Source organism: Lacerta agilis, chromosome 2, assembly GCF_009819535.1.
Source record: "Lacerta agilis isolate rLacAgi1 chromosome 2, rLacAgi1.pri, whole genome shotgun sequence".
NCBI classification, from domain to species: Eukaryota; Metazoa; Chordata; class Lepidosauria; order Squamata; family Lacertidae; genus Lacerta; species Lacerta agilis.
In genome coordinates this window covers 98,504,343-98,528,525 of record NC_046313.1, presented here as the reverse complement: position 1 = coordinate 98,528,525, position 24,183 = coordinate 98,504,343, and the positions used below count along the sequence as shown (strand labels likewise).

At 42.4% G+C, this 24,183-nt stretch overlaps 1 protein-coding gene across 4 annotated transcripts in view; it reads left to right on the top strand.

Annotated features, from left to right (window-relative positions):
- The window catches only part of PTPRG (protein tyrosine phosphatase receptor type G), a 565,261-nt gene that overhangs the window by 112,516 nt on the left and 428,562 nt on the right, over positions 1-24,183 (top strand). For 3 of the 4 annotated variants that reach the window (XM_033141320.1, XM_033141319.1, XM_033141323.1), the window contains exon 2: positions 1,057-1,161. The exons of the other annotated variant lie outside the window; for it this stretch is intronic. In XM_033141320.1, coding sequence (XP_032997211.1) covers positions 1,057-1,161 — 105 coding nt within the window. The remainder of the gene's footprint in view (positions 1-1,056; positions 1,162-24,183) is intronic. 4 annotated transcript variants of the gene reach the window in all.

Below are 24,183 nucleotides of genomic sequence, written 5' to 3'. Positions count from 1 at the left end.
CTACAACGGCTAGCACTTGGGGCTTGCTATTCCATTCTCCTTGATGGATTATATTTTATAAACACTTTCTCACTTTTAAACCGCAAGCAGTTCTAAATGCGTGTTCATGTAAATGAATGAGTATATAAAAATTCACCATAGCTTCCCTTTAATAGAGGAGGCTTATAGGATTTTAGCTGCGGAGGACACACTGCAAGACTTATTTATTGGGTTTGCCCTTCTGATCAGTCGCTGTAGGGAATGCCACCATCCTTATGCTCTCTTGTCTATTTCTTTTCCCAAACCTAACACAGCGCAGGCCTCTTCTCCCTTTAATCCTACGGGGTTGGATGTAGCAGACAATCCCTCAATGCCCCATTAACCCTGCTGGTGATGTCCTTCGAAAACTGGACCCTGCAGACTGATTTGGAGAGAAGGAGTGGGAAGAAAACCGATTATGCTTTTGCAGCGGTGGTGGTGTGACTTTGCAGCAGACCGTCCTGTAGATAGTACAGGGTCTGTGCAAGGTTGCACATGTCTCCAAAGTGCAGATCAAGTTGGCACTGGGTCAGAGGACACAGAAATGCTCTTCCTAAAGTTATAGGAGTTTGCTATCCAGAGAGGTCAGCTTCAGCAGCTGCCGCACCCAGGTCGTGTCCCCACATACACTCGGGGTCTACTTCCTGTGTGAGACTGAGTGGCATTCATGTTGACCCACACAAAGTCACTTTGCTTAAGAGTAGCTTTTCCTTCTCTTTCTTTTCCTTTTTGGTATTCGTCAGGAGAGTGGCTTTATTGCTAGCGGGTTATTCATCCTGCTGTGTCATGGCGATCTGCCGAAGGTATCATGTCTGCCAGTCCGTTTTGTCTGGCAAGGGGCAGGCAGGGAAAGGAGCTCTGTCACATGATGATTAATTCATCAGCGTAATAACTGTGCCTTGAGTTCTGTTATTTTCAGCTGTACAGGGGCTGTTGATCTGATGATCTAATGATTCCAATAATGCCTAAATGATTTAAATTTTCAGTCAGTGGCTGTCACTTGGCTAATAGCTTGTGCTTCTTCCTTTCCCCCCTCAGCTTTGACTGAAGGTTATGACGGCTCCCTCCATGAAAGCAGACATGGCAGCTCAGTGCAAATCCGGCGGCGGAAGGCATCCGGGGATCTTTATTGGGCATACTCAGGTGAGCAGGGCCTGGATAAGAGAAAAAGAACGTTGCCTACCCCCTGCAAGGTAACGTGCCGAACCGTAAAAATTGCCAGCGTCTAAGGAGGGACAGAGGCTCGCTCAGGATGGGACCCATGCATGGTTGTTTTCTGTTGCATCCATTTTCCAATGCCACAGAGACATGCCGGTTGCTTAAAAAGCAGCAAACAGCTCTGGCAGTGTGCGAAGATTGGTGGCATGTGGGCCTTTGGAGGAAATCAGCTGATGCTGTTTAATGCTTTGGGGTTTTGCTTGTCTGCCCTGCTGTATTTTATTAATGGTTGGTTTATAAGTATTCTGACTTATTATGGCTTTATGTTCAGTGGAATGTATTATGTCGGGAACCAACCCTGTGATAAACGATATCTTGGCAAATTGTGGCATGACACAGACATAACCTTTCATGCTTCTTCTTTTGATTATGGCCATTGTGCTTCAATGAGTAATATTTCTGCAAACTAGGACTTGCCTAGGATGCAACCCATTGGAAGGAATTCCTGTGCGGCGCTAAGGAGATTGCTCCATCAGCACATGAATTTCTGCTTGCCTGATGAAGCGATCTCACCTCCCCCCTGCATCCTGTTCTGGGGGTTCTCCCAGCCCCTCCTCCAAACAATTTGGAGTGGGGGGGGGAAGGTATTGTGAGAGGGAGAGCCCTTTGTGGAAGCTTCTGCTAGCAGGACTGGTTACTGTCATACCCCAGGTTGTGCACACCCTGGGTTGTGGACGTTCGAGTTAAGAATGCCCGCAACCCGGAAGCGTTTCCGGAGTGCGCTCAACCTGTGCATACGCAGAAGCGCTCAAATCACGCTCCTTCCAGGTTTTCGGGTTTTTTTAGGGGGGGGGGGGCGTTCGAGTTAAGCACGCCCGTGTTACGTAGCACAATCCGGAACGGATCGCGTGCATAACACGGGCTACCACTGTAGTTGAATCCCACCCTTTGTCTTACCTGTGATCATACACTTCCATCAGGCCCAGTCATCCTTCCTCATGCCAGTTCCACCTATTAAAGGGATTCCTGGTACCCCAAGTTTTTCTCTGTCTTAAAAGCCTGATCATCAAAACAAAGTAGGCTTCGGTACAATTTGTCAACCACTTAGCTTCCACTTGAATATGAAGCTAGTTTTAGTAAATGACTGCGGACAATCCAACTCACATTTGTTATACTTTGATTCTGTGAAAACCAACGTGATTTAAATTAACTCCACTGTTTTCTGGAATTGTGCCCATTGTCATGATAAATCTACTTCACATCTTAAATGTATTTTGCTTTTCTGATATAATACGGTGCAGCAATGGTTGAGATTTAAGTTAATAAACAGATGAAATGGATAGGATTTTTCTACCTTTTTTGTCTTGCTAGAATTAAAATGGAATCTTAAGTGATGAATGGGATATTTATTTAGTTTTTATTACTGAAAATGTGTTGGAAGATTCACTTCATCCTTTTATAGGGGAAAAAGGGCTTAAAGAAAGCATTTAGCCACATATTTCAAAAGTCTTTTAAGTAGCTTTTAACTTCTGGATGTTTTATTGCTAACTGGCAATGCATATTATGCAGCTTTGTGTGTGGCAGTTCCCTAGCAGACGCTCAACTCTTTTTTATTTTGATCAAGCTACCAAACTGCCCACCACCAAACACATTCATACACAGAAAGGAGGTCAGTTTTGGTTGATCGTCATGTAAGACAGGGCCTTTCAGTTGTGGCCTCTCAGTTTTGGAACGTCGTCTCTTGGCAAATACAATTGACAGATTGAACCCCTCCTTATTGTCATTTAGGTGGGCCTTGAAACATTTTTCTTCCATATTTCTTTTGTTGGCATCTGTCTTGAGAGAAAGTGGGAGTGTGCACCCAGAGGTGAAGTCAAACCACTGTGTCAGCAGCACTGAAGTAACCTCCTGGGGCGCAAGCCTGGGCGGTATCATATGTATGGAGGATCTGGGCTCCCCAGATGACCTGCCTCTCAGCCTCACTGATGCGACCCAAAGGAAATCAGAGTAATATGTTTGGCACCAGCTTGGCTGCAGGATTTGGCAGAAGGAGGCAGGCAAGGCACTATCCAACTGTCTTAGAGACTCCACTCTGGATTTATGTAGGGTTTACCCCTCAGCCTTTTCTTCTCCCAAAGATATCTCACAAGGCTGGATGGGCGATCTTTCCAGGTTGATGAGCCCCATCTGCTCCTACGTTTCTTTTAGATTATGTATTACTTTCTACTGAGCGGCCTGTTTTAGCCTCTGGGTTGAGTGACTTGCTGAAATTGGTGGTGTGCTTTCACTCCTGCTTATTATCGCATGCTGCATTATTGAGATATTGTATATGTTTTTAGCTGATTTCATCAGATCTTGCAAGCTGCCTTTGGGTAGGACGGCATTTCGAAAGGCATCTTAACAGATTTATTGAGTAAATAATAAATACACAAGTCCAACAAAATAATAACAGTCTCTTGTCGGTTATGCCTTTCCTGTACATGCCTAATCAGTAATTACAGTTTGTTTATTTATTGGGCTTGGTAGATACACCCACATCCCGTGGTGATTTTTTTTGTCCATTGACTTAATATCTAGATTCTACTGAGCAGAAAAGGGAAGAGGGGGGAGGCCAATCTTTCTTTGTTTCGTATAGAACCGGTAGCAATTTCTCCATTTTCAATCAAATGCAATTCCACCTGATTAGTGCAATCATTCTGGAATTCCTTTATGTCACAATTGTTGGTTAAAATAAGGAGTGAACTGGGGGGGGGTGGAAGCAGGCGAGAGACACCGACTGGCTGTTGCCAAGGAACTGAGAGGATTTATTGCCAAGTTGTCCTCGTTGTGTCAGGTAAGAGCGGCAGCTTGGAATGGCCTTATGTTATTTGGTTGATGGCTTTGCAATAATAACGGCATTAGAACAGCACGATCTGTAACTTAATTCCGATGGAAACGCTCTCAACAATTGTCGGAAGACATGCTGGACTCTATCCAGGTAGCACAGTGGACAGCTACTTCAGAGCCACTTAGTGGTGGCATATGAGGAAGGAGTTGAGGAAGGCAAAGTGAACTGTGATTCCCAGCAGGAGGAGTTGTTTCCAGATCAGCTGTTGAGCAGCTGCTGGCGTCTGCATCTGCGAGCGAGACTTGCAAATTTATTTGTTAATGTACATTGATGTTTGCATCCTAGACTTCACTACCCCCCCTCCCCACAGGACCTTAGTGTGGAGTGCTCAGGGTTCCCTAGCAACTTTCCATCCAAATGTTGGCTATGCACAGAACATAGGAAAATAAAAAGTTGTCTTATGCTGAGTTAGGCCATTGCTTGCACTGACTGGCAGTGTTTCTTCAGGGCTCCAGACACACGCCTAGTAATTTCAGTGGGTCTACTAGCAATGGTTATAGCCCAATGTGTCTTAGGTGGCAAATTAGAAAAAAAGGCATATTGTTCCTAAATATTCTTTAGAAAAACACTGTTTAGAAAATTAAATGCTATAATATCTGCTGTCTGGGGCCTTTACATACGGAGGTCCAAGATTCAACCACACCCATAGACAACTTTGTTGTTGTTGTTGTTGTTCAGTCATTCAGTCGTGTCCGACTCTTCGTGACCCCATGGACCAGAGCACGCCAGGCACGCCTATCTTTCACTGCCTCCCGCAGTTTGGCCAAACTCATGCCAGTCGCTTCGAGAACACTGTCCAATCACCTCATCCTCTGTCGTCCCCTTCTCCTTGTGCCCTTCATCTTTCCCAACATCAGGGTCTTTTCCAGGGAGTCTTCTCTTCTCATGAGGTGGTCAAAGTACTGGAGCTTCAACAACTACCCTTCCCCAAACACCTTCATAGAGATTCACACTTTCCTTTTGTCCCCAGGCAGAATCCTTATCTGTGAGAACAATGAGGTATCTGAAGGGGTCATTAATTTATGCCAGTCTTTTTGCCATGCTCTCTAAGCTAATATATGGGTTGACTCCATGAAGGAAGAAAAAATGTTATAAAGAAAAAGGTTAGGAGAAAGATACTATTTTGGCATTAAAACAGATTCTTCTCCCCTGTCTATTCCTCTCCTTGTTCCCAGTTAGGACTAGATTTCCCATTAAGTCCCCCCCCTTTACGTTGTGACGAAGGGGCAGACACTCGATGTATCTTTATTTGGAGCACAGGACAATGAAATGAATTTGGCAGTTCTCTCTCTCCTGTCTTCTCAGTGATATTTTTGTGTACGTCCTCAGGCGGGACCTTCCTCGTCTTTTCTTAGCTTGTGTACTTATGAAGACTATCTTTAGAAAGTTTCATGGAACACAGTGGTGACATTATTAGTATATATTTGTGTGTGTGTGTGTGTGTGTGTGTGTGTGTGTGTGATGGGCAGGGCCGGATTTAGGTTTGATGAGGCCCTAAGCTACTGAAGGTAATGGGGCCCTTTATACGGTATGTCCAGCTGTCCTTTGTCAACAGCAAATGGTTGCTTTTTTGTGTTGAATATATGCTATATGGTAATTTATGGACCTAATAGGTATCTAAAGCCATTTGCACATGTTGCCCTGCAACCAGTCCATGCAGAATGTAGGCACCCTATATCTAGAAATGAGCAAGCCAGTGATATTTTAGGGAGCAGGCGTGGCCCATTACTTACAGCATAGGAGCCTACACAACACAAAACACGGTTGCTGTGTGTAGATTTTATTTTACAGTGGTGCCCTGCTAGACGAATGCCTCGCTAGACGAATGGCATTCGCTAGCGGAAGGCTGCCCCGCAAGACGAAAATGTCAATGGGGCTGCCTCGCAAGACAATTTTTTTTTTAAGCGAAAAGTAGCGGTTTTGCATTGGTGCTTCACTAGACGAAAAAATCGCTCTACGAAGACACTCACAGAATGAATTATTTTCGTCTAGCGGGGCACCACTGTATTTGTTTCTTATCTTATATTTAGGAAATGTACATCCAGTTTTTTCCCCTTTAATTTTTTGGGGGCCCCCAAGAGAGTGGGGCCCTAAGCTATAGCTTGTTCCGCTTATACGTAAATCCGGCACTGGTGATGGGGGCTGTTTTCAGATATCATATATGTCAGGGATTCACCAACGTTTTCTATAAGAGTGAGTGTCACAAGATGCTCTCCCTTCAATTTGTGGCCACAGAATACGCCCGAGGCCATGGCTGCAGATTGCTGATGTGGAGGAATGATGGTGTAATGTAGATATCTCCTCTCAATACAGGAAAGCAGCTGGAGGCAAGAGAGAGCAATCAGGTATCTCTAATCACTTGCATACCAGTCACTAAGCATCTGTGGATCATTGGGAGAAGCCAAGGAGACATGTGTCCTGGGCAAATGGGGAACTGCTGGTCAAGAAAGTTTTCTGCTTCCACTGGGGACAGTACTAAGCCAAACAAGGCATGGGTGGAGACCGAACACTTCAAACAACTCTCCTGTATTGATTGATTGATTGATTGATTGATTGATTGATTCATTATTTTATTTTTATTTTTTATATCCCACCTTTTTCTCCAAGGAGTTCAAGGTGGCATGCATGACTTTCCCCCGTCTCCATATCATCCCCGGGACAACTCAGTGAAAGATGGTGGCTGTTCCAAGGTTACCCAGAGAGCTTGATGGCCGAGTTGGGATTTGAACCCTGGTCTCCCAAGTCCTAGTCCAACTCCTTAATCATTACACCACACTGGCTCTCTTGGTAGCTAGAGAAAGGGACTGTGGAGGCATAGACAGATTTGGATTATATTATTATTATTATTAATTTATTTCTATAGCAATTATATGTGATTTCTTGTCAAGGGTAGTGTGCGAAAGGACAACACAAGGGCCAAAATGTTGTTTGAATCTGTAGCTGTATGAATACTAGATTGTAAAATATGATTTCAATATTAATTCAACATAATGTCAATAATAAAGATCTACCACTCCCCAAAATAGGTCTTCCAGCAAATTATCAAAGTCTGCTTTTAAGACCACATCGACCCAAAGCCATTTGGGGAAAAAGAATCCTCTGTTTTCTTTCAATAAGCTGTAATACTTTTATGGTGTTAGTGTTAGTTGATTTGGTGTGTTGCTTGGACAGGAAATGGTGGCTACATTATATAAACATATAAAAGGAATAAGAGGTGGTGCTTTTGCTTAAGGAACATGTGGCATACCACGTGACTAAAGAATAAAGAATCGGTGAGCAAACAAACCAAGAATAATTCGCCTGAGACTGGGATGCTGTGAAACATAGCTGGATATTGTAGAGACTGGCGGCAGTTGGGGCATGGAGGTTTGAACTTTGTTATTGTAAAAATGTGAAAACTGTAGTCGTAGTAGTGGGGGTTGCATTTAGAATTCAAAAACTCCCTTTGGGATGATGTGCACTTACAGAAAGTCAGGTTATATTTGTTAGTCTGGAAGAAAAACAGATGAACTTAGGGGAACTTGTGTACCTGCCTGGCATATTTTTTTTTTTAAAAAAAAACAATAATTCAACAAACTTCATATTATAAAAAGCAAATAACATTCCAAAACAACACAAACACATCCAAACAATGTAAGCATATACCACAGTGCATGAAAACATCAAATCCCAGGTGCAAGTGAGGAGAAGGATTTCTGTTATTATATTATTGCATTTCTCGTAACATTTAGTCATCCTGGGAACTATGAGCAGGATTCAACTAATGATCCCCACTATCAGAAGCCTGCACAATAATTTCTGCTAGCGCAGTTGGGTTCCCCGCTCACCCCTGCTGTTCCCCCAGCTGGCTCAGGGAGGGGTTTGTCAGGAGAATAGCACACAGTGGAAGGAGAGGAGAGATTGTTCCATCGGGCAAGCAGAGTTCTTCCCTTTCCTTACAAGTTTCACCTCTGGCATGCTGTTTACAAATCCAAACGAACGTTTTATGAGTTCCATATCTGTGTATACACCTGGCTGGAACGTAAGTTTCACCACCTTCCCAATTAACAGAAGAAATAAAATCACTCCAAGTTGTTAGGAATGAATCTGTTGCCTTTGGGGTTTGTGGTGCCTTGTGGTAGCATGCTAGCTTCTCTCCCAAGGCACCTTTAATGCTCTGAAAGGACAACCAGTGGACCCATATTATTCACATATCTATAGAAAAATGTATGCTTGTACCTATAGTGCAGTAAAGGGCAGCAATAGGTGAGAAATCAGTGGCTTTCTTTTAAAGGCTCCAGTCACAGAGGAAATGTGTCGGGCTGTCCTTCAAAAGAATTGATTTCTTCCAAGATGCTCTTCTCAAAACAAACATTGGGTGGAAATTGAAGGCTTAGTAATTTTGTAATAATGTATTTTTACATAATGGCAACAGCAGTCATAGTTCTGTTAATATAACCCACATTTAAGCCCTACAGTATGTGGAAAGACAAGAAGGCTTATCTCAGGGCTTGACTACTGTATTTGATTGTTTTATAACAAGAGATAAGAGATTTCTTTGCCTTAATTCAATAGCAAGGAGGAGGAATTGTTAGCAGCGCTGCTAACATGACCTTGTGCACATTTCAAACCTTTGTAACATCTTTCTAGTATAAATAGGCCTATTGGAGTGGATGGGAGTTAACCATAAAATAGACGTTAACGTCAACCCTGAAGGTCAGCTGTTGGTCTGCTTGCATAAAACTGCTGAACTGGTGCTTAAGTATGAATAGGAGAGTACATATTTAGGTTTTTGCCACAGGTGACTGCACCTGCTGGGGAGAGTTATGCTGTTAGATGAGGAATAGCCAACATGCTGCACTTCGGGTGTTGTTGCACTACACTTCCTGTGAACATTAGCATGGCTAGTGGTCAGGGATGATCGGAATTGTAGTCCAGCAATATCTGGAGGGCATCCTGTTGGCCGTGCCTGTGTCGAACATTTAGCTCCAGAGCCTTCCTGACATGGATCCATCTGTCTAGCAGAATCAGTTTTGATCAGCTGTGGTGTCTGACTTCTTTCTTTGGCGATCACTCATAGCCGAGTAAGATTGTCTTCCATAAACATGGTTTTAACATAACAGTGAGTCCATAAGTGACTGTGGATGCCAATTATTGATTCACACGTCCTTCCACAGCGGGGACATTTGTTTCCGGGTGGGAGTTGATCACGGTGTGGATTTTGCCAAGCGTGCCTCCCTCTTAGCACGTTTCTCCCTTGCGTCCTGAGTTTGAGTGTATTCAAAGCCCATGACACCTTTGGTAAAGGCTGTTCTCCAATTGGAGCGCTCGCAGGCAAGTGTTTCCCAATTTTTGGCGTTTATACTACATTTTTAAAGATTTGCCTTGGGACAGTCTTTAAACCTCTTTTGTTGACCACCAGCATTATGCTTTACATTTTTAAGTTCAGACTTCAGAATAGAGTAGTTGCTTTGGAAGACGATAGTCAGGCATCCGCACAACGTGACCAGTCCAACTAAGTTGATGTTGAAGAATCATTGCTTCAACACTGGTGATCTTTGCTTCTTCCAGTACACTGGTGTCTGTATGGGGCGAGTGAATGGTGCTCTTGGGAGGACTGAGGCAAATAGATTTTCCTCAATGTTTCTAGGACCTGCTTCATGCCCCTTCCCCTCTCTTCCCTTTATTCTTATTAGCTCTCTGCAGTAAAATATACCCATTTGCCCAGTAAGATGTAAAGTGGTAATAAAGGTGGAGGTACCTTTGAGAAGGGATACCTGAGAGGGTGTTCATTGCTCAGAGAGAGGCCTGGCTGGGTTGGGCTTAAAGGTTGCTTGTTGGAGAAAGGTCAGCAAGGAACTTGTAAATGTTCAGGGATCCGTTCCAATAGACCTGTTAGCTTTCTCTGTCTGTAAGGAAGACGAGGCCACGTGCACCAATGGAGCACATCTCTAAAGCCAGCCCCATCTCCAGAGCACAGGCTCAACCTCAGCTACAAATAGGGAGCTATACATAGATGCTGACACAAAATACAAAGGTAAGGCTGCAAATTCAAGTAAACATTTTCAGAATCATAGAGTTGGAAGGGACCGCAACGGTCATCTAGTCCAACCCCCTGCAAATACAGGTTATAGTTAAGCATGTCATACTTGTCATTTTTTATTTATTGAATCCTGCCAAAGAGCCCAGGGTTGCAGATAAAGAATCTGAAATAATTAGCTAAAGAAATTTTGGGATTCCTGACCCTCCACCTCTACAATTCTATGATCCTGTGTTGTGATTCCTGCGTTGCAGGTGGTTGGGCTAGATGACCCTTGGGATCCCTTCCAACTATGTGATTCTATGATTCTGTCTTCAAGTTATGGGGCTGCTATCCATGCAACCACATAGTTGTCAAATTGGGAGTTGAAAAGTGGAGGCTAGGGAATCAAAGATGTACAGTAATCCTGACTTCAGTGCATGAGATACTTAGTAGAACATGTCAAATAATCTATTGCACCTGGAGGAAAAAGGAGGAGTTACTGGTATTCATTGAGGAATGATTAAGGACCACACTTGAATGAATCAAGCACTTCGCCCAGTCTGTAATATAAAAATAGCAATGAAGTTAATACTTAGCTCTGTCAGCTGAATAACGTTTTTAAAGTCTATGAACATCCTTGCATTTAATGGATTAATTAACCAGTTAAATATTATATGATCTCAACAAAGATTAATTCTGGGATATGAATCGTGCTTTTACCTTGGCTGTACAACCAGGAAAAAGCGCTTATTATTTGGGAATCTTAGAAGTCACTTTTACCAATGTGGAGAAGCACTAGGGAACAACCATTTGTACAACTTCAAAGGTGTTGATGGGGCTACTATTTGGAGAAAGGAGACACACACTTCAGTCCGTAAGACAAACGTAACAGAATGTGCTGTGCCCAGTGTCTGAATCTAAAGGGCTTATATCACTTAGACTGACCCTCTGTATTTTTATATTTCCAATAAATATATTAATTGCAACAATTAAGCAGTGCTTTCAGCCTTCATGGTGATAACCTTCCTTCCTTTTTTTCTCAAGGTAACTACTTTATTCTGCCGGCCTATCTGCTTGATCTACCTAATTAGTCAACGACACGTATGTGGCTGTTATTAACTAAAGTGTCTAAATGCCTTAAATCTTTAATGCTGTTCTCATCAAAGGTTCTTTTGAGGTAGGACGGTATTGCCTTCTGCATTCTAACTAACTGAACCCAGAAGAATTTATTTAGTCGCCTAAGGTCACATATGAAGTGTGTGACCAATTTTCCTCGGGAGCATTTTGGTCTTAGAGCGTATACCAAATCTTTGGATTTCCAGGTGTCGCAGGCCTACAAATACCACCATCCCTGATCCTTGGCTAGTCTGGTGAGGGCTGATGGAAACCAGCTACATCCAAAGGGTTACAGGTTCCTTAGCCCTGGCCTATAGACACTACGAAGCTTCCAACCTCAGCATCTTGGTAGCCTCTGTCATGCTAAGAACATAAGAAAAGCCAATGGCAGCATCCAGTTCTCAAGGTGTTTGAGCAGATGGCTATGGGCAGTGCTTTAAACTAAAACAAAAAACGTTTAGGGGTACTGTCATTTTGACTCAAGAAAGTCACCATTTTATAATTCAAATCGGCGGGAAATAAATACAGTAAATGGACAAAAGTACAAAGAACATGCATTACCTCATATTACACAGCTGCTTCACACATTAAATGCTCACTTCTGTCTGAGACTCAGGAAACACAGTGGCAGGAAATGAGGCCGCCATCGGGGGTAGCAATGAATCATAGAATCGTAGAGTTGGAAGAGACCACAAGGGCCATCCAGTCCAACCCCCTGCCAAGCAGGAACTGGCAATTCACCATGCTAGAGAAGAAACTATTTAAAAAAAATCTTCTCCTGTTAGATTCGCTAAATGTTTAGGGGTATGTGTACCCCTGCATCCCGCCCCCAGAAAAAAGAACTGGCTATGGGAAGCCTGAAGACAGACAGGACCTGAGCACAACACCCTCTTTCCACTTGCGACTCCCAGAAATTGGGAATCCTACCAATTGGATGGAAGGGTTTTACTACATATTAGAAGTAGACGGATGGACCATGTTTGGTAAAATGACCACTTGCACTCAGCCTGTTTGTTACTGTTTCCTTTTTTTGGATTAATCTTTAGCAAACTCTGATCCTTTAGGATTACCAACCCCACCCCACCCCGGACTGGCCCTGCTCTCAAGCCTTTAAATAGCAGCCTGGTGCACATAATTTTTTTAAGGCAAAGGGAAAAGTCTAGTAAGAAGTTAGTGCCCATCATTTCCTCTAAGTATGTGTAAACTGTGAGATGTTCAGGATTTGGTTTGGGCACCGACATGCTTCTTGTCAATTCCAAATGATGGCATATAGAAACTTTTAGCAACCAGGATTTCTCAGTGTGGTCAAAATAATTTGTGTTTTGCTTATTGGTGGGGAAATGGAGTTGAGTGTTCTGTTCTAAAATACAGTATACTTATTTAGAAGTGCATTCTATCTAGAGTTGCTGTTTCACTCCTTCAGTGGCTTTTGATCCCGTCAAAGCCTTCATGAATGCAAGAGTAGGAAAGACATTTTTTTGTAGATTCCCCTTTCCTGCTGCAAGCATTCTCCAGAATGGAAACAGAATAAGAATAAATGGCCTCTGTCCCTTTTGCCTGTCCCTGTTAACAGAGGTGTCTACTGTTAGCCATTCACAAACAGAATGGCAGCATTGAGCCCCCCCCCCTCATTGATTTAAGACCTCTCCTCATTCCAGAGGGGAGGAGTTGCGAGCGGGAGCCGGTTCCCGGCGCTTGCAGGGGGGCGTGTCCGGCCCCCTGCATCAGCCCCTATCCACTGCCGCGCCAAGCCCCTCGGTTGGCCAATGGGGCTAGCTGGGGGGCGGGGCGGAGTCTGGCTGCTTTTAAACAGGCACAGCAGCACCATTGCCCTATTCTGCTTCCTGCTCGCATCAGATCCCACACTCCTCCTTCCTGCTAAAGAACAGCTTGCAGCATCTACCCAGGAGCAGCAGAGCAGAGCTCGGTATCGTGTGTCTGTGCGTGCGTACTTGGCGAGTGCTTGGGGGGAGCCGTTTATCAGCGCTATGGAGTGCGTGTTGCCATGCGGGGAGTCTTTTCCTTCCTGATTGCGCTCTGGCGGTTGTGGCTTCAAACTCCGGGGTGGAGTCAAGCGTTGTGCTCTTCTCCGATGCCTAAAGCCAATACCTCTCACATGTTATAACCAATAAAGTTGTGGCCTTATTTTGCCCATTAACCTAAAATCACGCGTCCTTGTGTTTTATTTACTCCACGCGGGTGGAGGGTCGTCGACTCGCAAATGGAAGTTGTTAAATCATGTAGGTTTCTAGCTGCACATTCCAATCTTAAATACATGGACTCAAGTCTATGCTGCTGTTGCTGCAAGTGTCCATGTCATAGCAGTTAGAAAGGTTGAAGGTGCTTCCAGACTGCAGCTGGTTTCAGTGCTTGGCTTATTCGTCTTTCAAGAAATGGACAACCCAATCCGTAAATCCAGTAAATGGTTTCATTCTCGTTTAGTTCCAATACATTTAGTGGAAAGATGCAGGCTTAATGATTCTGGCTTTCCTGATAAAAAGCCAAACGTTAGAAAGATTTAACACCTTTTGTAAGTCTGGGAAAATTAAACAAAACCATAGGCAGCTGGATCTACTCTTCTGTGACTATTTCACATATTCTTGATACCAGAACCCCTTGTGTCCTTTCAGTTTAAGCCTCGGTAAAAGTATTCATTTTTTAACCAAACTTCTCCCTTAAATCTTTTAGTGTTTTCTCATCCTATAGGCAAAAATGTCATACTGGTTTTTAAATCTGTGGACTTATTAGAACAGTAAGTATGCACACCTTGCAGGGTAGTCCTGTAATGTTTACTCTGATGTAAGTCCCATTCCATGTAGCGGGCTTACTCCCAGGTAAGCATGTTTTGGATTGGAGCCTTAACGAATTATAGTGAGAGGGGCAGCTATTTAAGGTCATTGCCCCCTTGATAAGGTTGGTAAGTAAGCATAGAATTACAATTTCTGCTGTAACTTAATACAGTTGAAATGTAGCATAAGACTTTACATGTCTATTCAGACATAAGTCCCACTAATTTCAAAGGCGCTTACACCCAGGCATAGGATTGCTGCCTCAATATGTGGGCACAGGATTGCAGCCCTAATAATTGAGCCATGAGTGTCAAGTGCCACTAAAGAAAAGAAAAAAAACCCAACAGAGGTTTCAGTTGCCTAGGCAGTGACCATAAAGGTAGCAAGCGAGCTTGGTAGCAGCACTATTACAATAGCCGAAACATTAAATAATAATGAAAACTTAGTAGAATCTTATTTGCATCAGAATTCTTGGGCCATATAAATACACCGAAAGAAGACAGCTCTGAAATAATTGAAGGTGTAAAATAATTGTCCTCATTTTGGGGACTTCAGGCTATCACTGTGTTACATCTCTGATGCACATTGAAACCTGCTAGATACTAATCTTATAAAGATGTGACTGGAATTGATTTTGCAATGCAGTGCTTTTCCTTCAACTGCAGAATTCCTATGGAAAAAATATCTGCCGGAGTGGAAAATGCCCAGTAGGGCTGGGCGATGTATCGCTTCATCGTCCAAAATCAGTTTGAAGTCCACATTGTGATAACAGTTTCATAATGTTTGACATTATCGATATATCTCAAATCACTGTGTGTGCGTGTGTGTGCGCTTTGTAAAAAATTGTGATACGGGAAAAACTCTGAAGCCGGTCATCACTTCTCTCATGATTCCTGCTGCCCTTGTTGATATAGACCCCTAAGTAGTAGTAGTTGCTAGGACATTACCCCGTTCCCCTCTACGTAGTTACATCCTTATTTCAGACATCGTGATATATCATTATTTCGTGATATTTTGCTGGTGATATATCATGATGTTGAAAACCAGATATCGCCCAGCCCTAATGGCCTGTTAGCATTTAAAAATCATTATCAATCTCTTTTGCATTCTGCTTTTCCACAATGATGCTCCAAGCGGCTCTTGAAAATTTCCTTCTCTTGTGTAGGAATTTAACATATAAGTGAGCATTACATGTGAAAGACAGAGCCGTGTGGATTTAGAAGGCAAGAGCTATAACTAAGAAGATTTAGAAGGAAAGAAAGTCTTCCCCTCTTGGGTTTTTCCTGCAAAATGTATCTGAATTTTGCATTCAGGTTTTAATGGGTGATTACATAGTTTACATAGGTGATTATGACCCAGTGGGTCATTCCTGTTCTGCAAAATTAGACAGATTCACTATTGCTATGAGCTTTGACTCTTCTTGACCAGGTCAGTGTCTTGGAAAAGGGAACTGTTTCAAGAGCAATTCTTAAGATAAGCAGAGTGTGGGGGGGAATCAGCCATGCTGTTCTACTTTCAAGAGTAACAAAGCCATCTTCTTGTCAGGTGACAATATTTTTAGATGTTTGATGTAGTTCTCAAAAGGTGGGTGGAATTGTCAGGTTGCTTTTAAAAGTGAATGGTGCATGCCTTTCAGATACAGAGAGACAGAATTTACAAATGTTGCATGATAATGTCGCACGCATTAGTCCTGGTTACCTTGGTGATTGCCACTTAAATGATGAGAGACTCGACTTAACAGTCTCTGTGACTAGGATGGGGAGCAGGGAGAATCCTCCAAACAATTTGAAGAAAAATGCATTTGTTGTGTTAGGGTGGCTAAGTGAGATTAGGTTAATGTCCAGGCAATATGGCTGTATCTTCAGTGGGGGTGGAGTAGAAGCCAGAGAGCATGGAAAGGGATATCTAGGAAGATTCTCCCTATTTGACGTTTTAAGAAGTTCAATCCTTCAAAATTGTTGTGTCCCAAACTTGTTGTTAGCACTGATTTTTCAATCGCCTTCTAAAACACGGTCTCAAGTCGTTTTATACAGGGCCTACCCGGAGATGCTGAGAATTGAACCTGAGACCTTCTGCATGCAGAGCAGCATCTCTACCACTGAGCTACTTCAATGCATTGCAGGGGGTGGACTAGATGTCCCCTGGGTGTCCCTTCCAACTCTACAATTCTATGATTCCCCTAGGTTGTGGCCTTTCTCCTAAGGAATGAAGTTGCAAACCAGCCCTTATAATCTCAGTGTCAGAATGCTCAGCTTCGGAGTGTTCCTTTTTTAATCTGGTAAGTGCAGGTCATGTCCACACCGTACATTTAAAGCACGACGATACCGCTTTAAGCAGTTATGGCTTCCACCTAAGGTTTTGGGGAAAGAACCGTAGCTCAGTGGTAGAGATTCTGCCTTGCATGCAGAAGACCCCAGGTTCAATCCCCGGCATCTCCAGGTATGTCTAGGACAGCTCCTGCCTGAAACCTGCTGCTGCCAGTCAGGTCCAGTGGTGTCCAAACTTTTTTCAAAGAGGGCCGACCAAAGGGCCAACCAAGTTGGTGAGCTTTTTTAAAGGATTTTACCCCAAAGTTGTTGAGCTTTTTCTTAGGATTTTACCCCAGGAAATAAACTGCCACAGGGGCTGGATTAAACTGACCGGTGGGCTGGATTAGGCTCCCAAAACGGACTTTGGAACATGCCTGGGTTAGACAATACTCAGCTAGATGGACTGTTGTTCTGGCTCAGTATATGGCAGCTTCTTAGGTTCCTGTGTTCCTATTCCTCAGAGCTGCACAGTGGTCCATGGGGTCACGAAGAGTCGGACACGACTGAACAATAACAACAACAACCTCAGGTTACAGACTCTACTAACCCGGAAGTAGTACCTCGAGTTAAGAACTTTGCTTCAGGATGAGAACAGAAATCGCGCCGGCAGCACAGCGGCAGCGGGAGGCCCCATTAGTTAAAGTGGTACCTCAGGTTAAGAATGGTTTCAGGTTAAGAAAGGACCTCCAGAACTAATTAAGTACGTAACCAGAGGTACCACTGTAGTCCGTTAAGGGTGCTGAAAGTTGTTAGGAAGTTCCTATTCCCCTCTCAGAGTTACAATTCCCAGTTCCCTTCGAGGAGGGATTGATTGTTAAGCCACCCTGAAAAGTGCAGTTCTGTGACACATGCACACCTAAGATATGTTTATCAATTAGAATTGACTGAACCATGGCCATAAGTTTGACATCTATACTGTTTTTCTTTATTGGAAGGCTACCCCTGCTGTGACCATTTCCTATATTTTCCCTCCTTCCACCGACAGGTGAAGACTTTCTTGTTCCAACCGGCATTTGGGAATTGGCTGCCTTTAATGAAAGGGCTGGTGCTATGCTGTTATTTATTATTGTAAATATTTGTATGGTTTTAACAGAGGATAGATAGATAGTTTTATTAGTTTTTATTGTATCAATATTTAATTGTTTTTTTTTTAATGATTGTTTCCCACCTGTTTTTAGTTGTTCTTATTCTTATCTGTAAGGTGCCTTGAGTCCTTGTCCGGGAAAAATGTCGAGGCGCTGTGGTTTAAACCACTGAGTCTCTTGGGCTAGCTGATCAGAAGGTAGGCGGTTCGAATCCCCACGACGGGGTGAGCTCCCATTGTTCAGTCCCTGCTCCTGCCAACCTAGCAGTTTGAAAGCACGTCAAAGTGCAAGTAGATAAATAGGCACTGCTCCAGTGTCAAGGTCAATGGCGTTTCCGTGCGCTGCTCTGGTTTCGCCAGAAGCGGCTTAGTCATGCTGGCCACATGACCCAGAAAAACTGTCTGTGGACAAACGTCGGCTCCCTCGGCCAGTAAAGCGAGATGAACGCCGCAACCCCAGAGTCATCTGCGGCTGGACTTAACTGTCAGGGGTACCTTTACCTTTACCTATTCTTATCTGTAAGGTGCCTTGAGTCCTTGTCTGGGGAAAATGTGAGGTATAAATAATAATCATAATAATGATAATATGGTTTGAAGGCACATGAGGTTACCACCTTGCTGAAGTCTGGTATGTGGCTTGATGTATGACTTGTCTAGTAAATATATGAACACCATATTTGGGTTCCATGATGGAAGAATGCGAGGATATATATATATATGTTAGAAAATAAGTAAACATTTAAAACTTTAAAATATTTAAAACTTTAAAATATGTGCCTTGAGATTCTTGTTATACCTCTTTCATTCCCTGCTGTTTATATTGTATCATATCCTTCATTTTTATGGGTTACAGCTGTATTGTAATGTCCTTTTCGTTGCTCTAAGCTGCCCGTGGAACTTTGTCATTGGGAGGCATCTAAATATTTCAAATAAATAAATAAATTGCCCCTTCTGGCCATGTACACAGAATTGATATCCGCACCGTATATTTGTCTGTTGCCCGAGGAGCAAATGGCACGTGGGAAAGGTCGGCCCTTTTGGAGAGGGCAGAGTGTGGCTCGTGCTGGTGGTGAGCATATTAGCCTCAAATACAAAAAAAGTAGGTTACAGCGACTCAGAAGTTCTCATATCACATCACATTTTGTGTGAGCATCTTTGCGTTTTCGGCGTCTTGCTTTTCTTTTCTGCTGCTGAGCTCGGGTCGCAGCTGGGTTCTTTCACGCCCTTGGGATGTGAAAAGTGACTCTGCTGTCCAGAAAATAATCTGTTGTTAAACAGAGGTGACATTATTTCCCCAAATGCTACCTAGTTGCAGGTTTTCACAACTCATAAGACTTTTCACGGTCTCTTTCTCTCTCTATTGATATTGATTTTTTTTTTCCTTTCCGTTGGAAGACTTGAAATCTAGACACTTATCAGGGAGAATGTTGCATTATGCTTTTCTTCCATAATAACGGTTTCCAAGGAGAATAGGTTTGTTCTCCTGTATGATGAACCTCCTATATGTGGTGACAGTCTCTGAAATTTGAGGCACAGTTGAAGACTTGAGAGTGTGAGGCCGAGTATTGTTGTTTCTTGGTAAGTGGCGACTGATGGTTGTAACAATGGCATTAGGAGGAGACCCTAATCCGGGCATAGGCAAACTCTGCCCTCCAGATGTTTTGGGACTACAACTCCCATCATCCCTAGCTAACAGGACCAGTGGTCAGGGATGATGGGAGTTGTAGTCCCAAAACATCTGGAGGGCCTTGTTTGCCTATGCCTGCCCTAATCCTTCAAACTAAACATATTCCATAAACTCCATATATGCTCCCTCTTTTCATGTGTTTGGTTTTCTTGTTTCTTATTCCATCTTACAGAGCAGTAGTTTGTTGTGATGGCCAAATGAGACAGACCATTATCACTACTAACTAGGATTATCACCACTGATCATGGCTTGCAGACGCTCTTCAAACACATATGAATTATCAGAAATTAAGGAAATCTTTCTCTAGAGAAAGGGTGTGTGCCTCTCATTAGAGCTTTTTCTGGAAGAGAGGTACATATTTGAACATTTCTTGCTTTTAAATAACTTGATTTTTTAAAAATTCAGTAAGTACTCGAAACTTTTCATGTAATAGCAGGGGGAAGGTTTTTTTTTTTACATTCAAATGCACTTTGCTAGATTATTCAGTGGTGTTTTTTTAATGTAAGTATGCATTAAAGTTTAAAATCAAATACTGTATTTTGAAACTTTCTCAAGGAAGAGGTTTTTTAATAGGGTATGGATCTATGAATTGGGGCATGAAATGCTATGATTAGAAATGTAGCAAGTGATGGATGATAGCTTGTGTCTGCCATTGTGTGAAATATGGGTGTGTAAATACTTCATGCTTATCATCCAAGAAAGGTAATCAAGGGGTGGACAGTTTCTTAATGCATTGTCAGTCTGGGCAGAGAATCCAACACTGCAAAGTTTAATTTTGCTAAATCATAACTCATGCATGTGTGTATGCCACAGTGCATAGTTTGTAAGAAATGTTCTAGGTTTTTGAGCCACAATTTCCAAATGTATTTCCTATGTGCCTGCCCCATTTCAGTATCTTGGTGTGCTTTGCACATATACCTACAAACACCTGAGGATATACACCTGGGATATAATTACTACTAAAAATTTAAGTGCTTAATAACAGCTAAGATTCCTCTCTAGCCCTAAAGTAGTAAACTAATATGAATTCTCCCCTTTAGTAATCTTTAATGTTACAGGATTCCTAAAACCTTTTATGGCTGTCTATGTAATCCTCATAAACAGGCATAGGCAAACTCGGCCCTCCAGATGTTTTGGGACTACAACTCCCATCATCCCTAGCTAACAGGACCAGTGGTCGGGATGATGGGAGTTGTAGTCCCAAAACATCTGGAGGGCCGAGTTTGCCTATGCCTGGTCATAAGCATCCATGCTCATGTAAAATGCTGGTAAGTAGAATTTTGGAGTGCCATGGGATTCTTTCATTTGTCCAGATTTTTTTAAAAAACATAGTGATGTGTGTGCACACGATCCAGATTTCTACCTGCTACTGGTTGTACTGTAAAGATGTAGGTACAATATATTGTTTCCTCTATTTGACCGTAAAACAACTTGAGTCAACTATTACTATTTAATAGTACAGGCAAGGGAAAGTGAGCCTACAGATAGGGTACTGGGAAACGATTATCACCATTCTCACTCAAATTATTCTCACACTGGAAATTTTTGAGTTTATGCACAATTTTTAATCTGTAGTAGTTTTATATAAATGGGATTTTTCTGTGTTGTGAATTTCCTTACATTTGTTAGAGGCAACATGAATGACAAGCATGCTATAGCAGGATGTAAAATTTTGGGTTAAAACAATGGAGTATGTATTGCCTCAAATGGTGTCTGAACTCTTACTAATGAAAATTTAACAATCTCTGTGTTTAGCTAAGAGAGGTTTTGTAATAAAGTCGTGACTGTGTGCAGTTTAGCAAACATTAGGTTCTCCATCAAAAGGAAAATTATTCAGTCAATAAGAGTTAATGCTTTGTTTTAACACCAATCTTTATCTGTTTTAGCATCAAATACACCTTTTGGGAACAGAAAAGATGAGCAAATAAAGCTAATTGTAATGGAGATTTGATACATTACCCAAACACAATTCTTAGTTAACACTCCATAACACCTGCACATAACCCCATTGTAATTGTAAGAGAGTAAAGAGCACTTGAACAGATGACTTTATTTATGCTTTGCCTGGCTATTTCAAACATGGCAAAGCCCTTGTCCAGATAAAGTATTGCATCTTGACACATTGCTTCCATTTGGACAATCTCATTCATTGGCTGTAGCTTCGAGACCTCAAAATCTTGTCAGTATGCCTTATCGTGCCTTTTAAAAGAGAGAGAACCTTCAAGCTGGATGAAACAGGAGGGCAAAGGGATATGGGTCCGGGAGCAAATATGAACCAAGTGGAGAGTTCCTTGATAGTACTTCTGCATATGAATTGGGACTGAAGTAATTTGTACAGGTGGCATATTTCTAAGATTTTTGAGGTATAAACCTCCACAGTGTTAAATTACGATCAAAAAGTTGGGTCTGTCTGCTGTCCCTCAAAATTGGCAAAAAGTGAGAGGAGCCACACAATCCATTAATAATAATATTATAATAATTTATTATTTATACCCCGCCACTCTGGGCGTCTCCCAACATAATATTAAAAACACGATACAACATCAAACACTAAAAACTTCCCTAAACAGGTTTGCCTTCAGATGTCTTCTAAAAGTCAGATAGTTGTTTATTTCCTTGACATCTGATGGGAGGGCATTCCACAGGGAGGGCACCACTACTGAGAAGGCCCTCTGTCTGGTTCCCTGTAACTTTGCTTCTCTCAATGAGGGAACCAGCAGAAGATCCTTGGAGCTGGACCTCAGTGTTTGGGCTGAATAATAGGGGTGGATACGCGCCTTCAGGTATACTGGGCCAAAGCTGTTTAGGGCTTTAAAGGTCAGCACCTACACTTTGAATTGTGCTTGGAAATGTACTGGGAGCCAATGTAGGTCTTTCAGGGCTGGTGTTACATGGTCTTGGCGGCCACTCCCTGTCACCAGTCTAGCTGCCGCATTCTGAATTAGTTGTAGTTTCCGGCTCACCTTCGTAGCCCCATTGTGTTCCACAGAAAGAAAAGAGTTGGGAGGGGTTGAGAGGGATATATATTAGTATACATCTTCCGGTACTGTATGTGGGCTGTCTTGCTTGTGCTGTTGAAACTCACAACTGTGGTTTTGATCAGGTGTAATTGGTGCAAGATTAAGTATTGCATCAGGGCAATTACTCTAGAGCAGCCTTTCCCAACTCTGGGTCTCCAGATGTTGTTGGACTATATATCCCATCGTCCTTGACCACTGGCCCTGCTGGCTAGAGATAATGGGATTTGTAGTCTCAACAACCTCTGACAACCCAAGGATGGGAAAGGCTGCAGACGGTTGTGAAAAGGATGAACCATTTGGAAGTCCATCCAGGTATGTCTAAAGTCTTGCTAGGCACATTAGTTCAGCCCCAGTTGGTCTGATGTGACAGAATTTCTTTTGTTGTGGAAGTTCGTTATGGAGTCTATAAATACGTTACAGAAAAACAGGTCATTGGAACATGGAATCTTGAGAAACGATGTAATTTTTCACATTGGGTTGTATTTCTTTAAGAGAAGATGTTGGCTGAAGTTGATGTTTACTTCAACTGAAGTTTGGATGTTCTTCCAGTACTCTCTTGTCCCTCACCCTTCTCTCCCCTATTTCAAGAGGTAATGGAAATCCTTACTAGATAAAAACAGTGGCATGGTGTTATTGATTCAGCGCTAAGACAACAGATAACTTGATTAGGATCCTGCCAATAAAGCTTGCCTCCAGTTAGATTAAGAAAAAAGAGAGAGTAAAACAAAACCCACAGTTAGGGGTGTACGTTTATTCGGGCCAGCCAAAGGATCACAAAATAGTGCCAACCTTCAAGTTCTGTAGAACTTTACATTGGGCAAAGTGTTCAACAAAATGCGTGGGAGGAGAGACAAGGAAAAAATTAAAAGCAAAAAAGTACAAAATTGGGCATTTGCTTAAGGCACGAGACACATCTGGGAAACAGCTGGCCATCTTGTTTTTTTCAGAATGGGGAGTAGTCATTGCTTCTTAGTTGCAGAATTCTAGGTTTGTAACCTGATACATGTAGTAGGGTTGCCATATGTCCGTAATCTGGCAGCCCATGTCCTTAAAAACCACTCAAAAAGTTAAAATTTTGTTTGCGATTTTGCAAGAAACAACAACTCAACAACTTTTGTGTCTGGATTTTCACTTTTTGAAATACGGCAACCCTAACATGTCGCATCTATCAGAGACCTATTAAGTCTGAAAACTCCATCTTGGAACTGAGGCTAAAAGCTGACCTCATGGCTATAACACCCACCCTAATTTTTAACTTTTTTTGCTTTTGTTTTTCCTTGTTTCTTTTCACTTTCTGCTTTTTTTTTATCTCTTTGCCTGATGAAGAACTCTGAAGAACTAGAACGCTTTCTACTGTTATTGTGACACTTTGGTAATAAAGTTATTGTCCAAGTTTGGATTTTGCAGTTGCTTTGTTTCTTATGAACCAGCTCGCACTTTTAAAGAAAGTAGAATATTTTAAAGCAAAAGCAAAAACCACTTCTGCATTACACTGAATGGCTTTAAAAGAGCGTTGGAAGATAAGGATATTTGTTCTGTCTCCTTAGAGGCAGGTAGGTAGCCGTGTTGTTCTGATGCAGTTGAAATAAATAAAAAAATATATAAAAAATTGTCCAGTAGCACCTTAGAGACCAACTAAGTTTGTTCTCGGTATAAGCTTTCAGGTGCATGCACACGAAAGCTTATGCCCAGAACAAACTTAGTTGGTCTCTAAGGTGCTACTGGACAATTTTGTTTTATTATTTATTTATTTATTTATTTATTTATTTATTTATTTATTTCCATAGAGGCAGTAATGCTTCTGAATGCCAGTTGCTAGAAGCCACATGAGGGGACAGGGCTCTTGTGCTTGGGCCCTGCTTGTGGGTTCCCCATAGGCATTTGGTGAGAAACAGATGCTGGAATAGATGGGCCATTGTCCTGTTCCAGAAGACTCTTCTTATGGTCTTACAAATCTACCACTTGTATGAAATGTCATTTCCTGTACACGCATGTAGGCCAAGTATGTGTGGACATGATCAAGCCCAGTTTTGTTGTCCATGTGGAGCCAGTGTGGTGTAGTGGTTAAGAGCGGTAGACTCGTAATCTGGGGAATCGGGTTCGCTCCTCCGCTC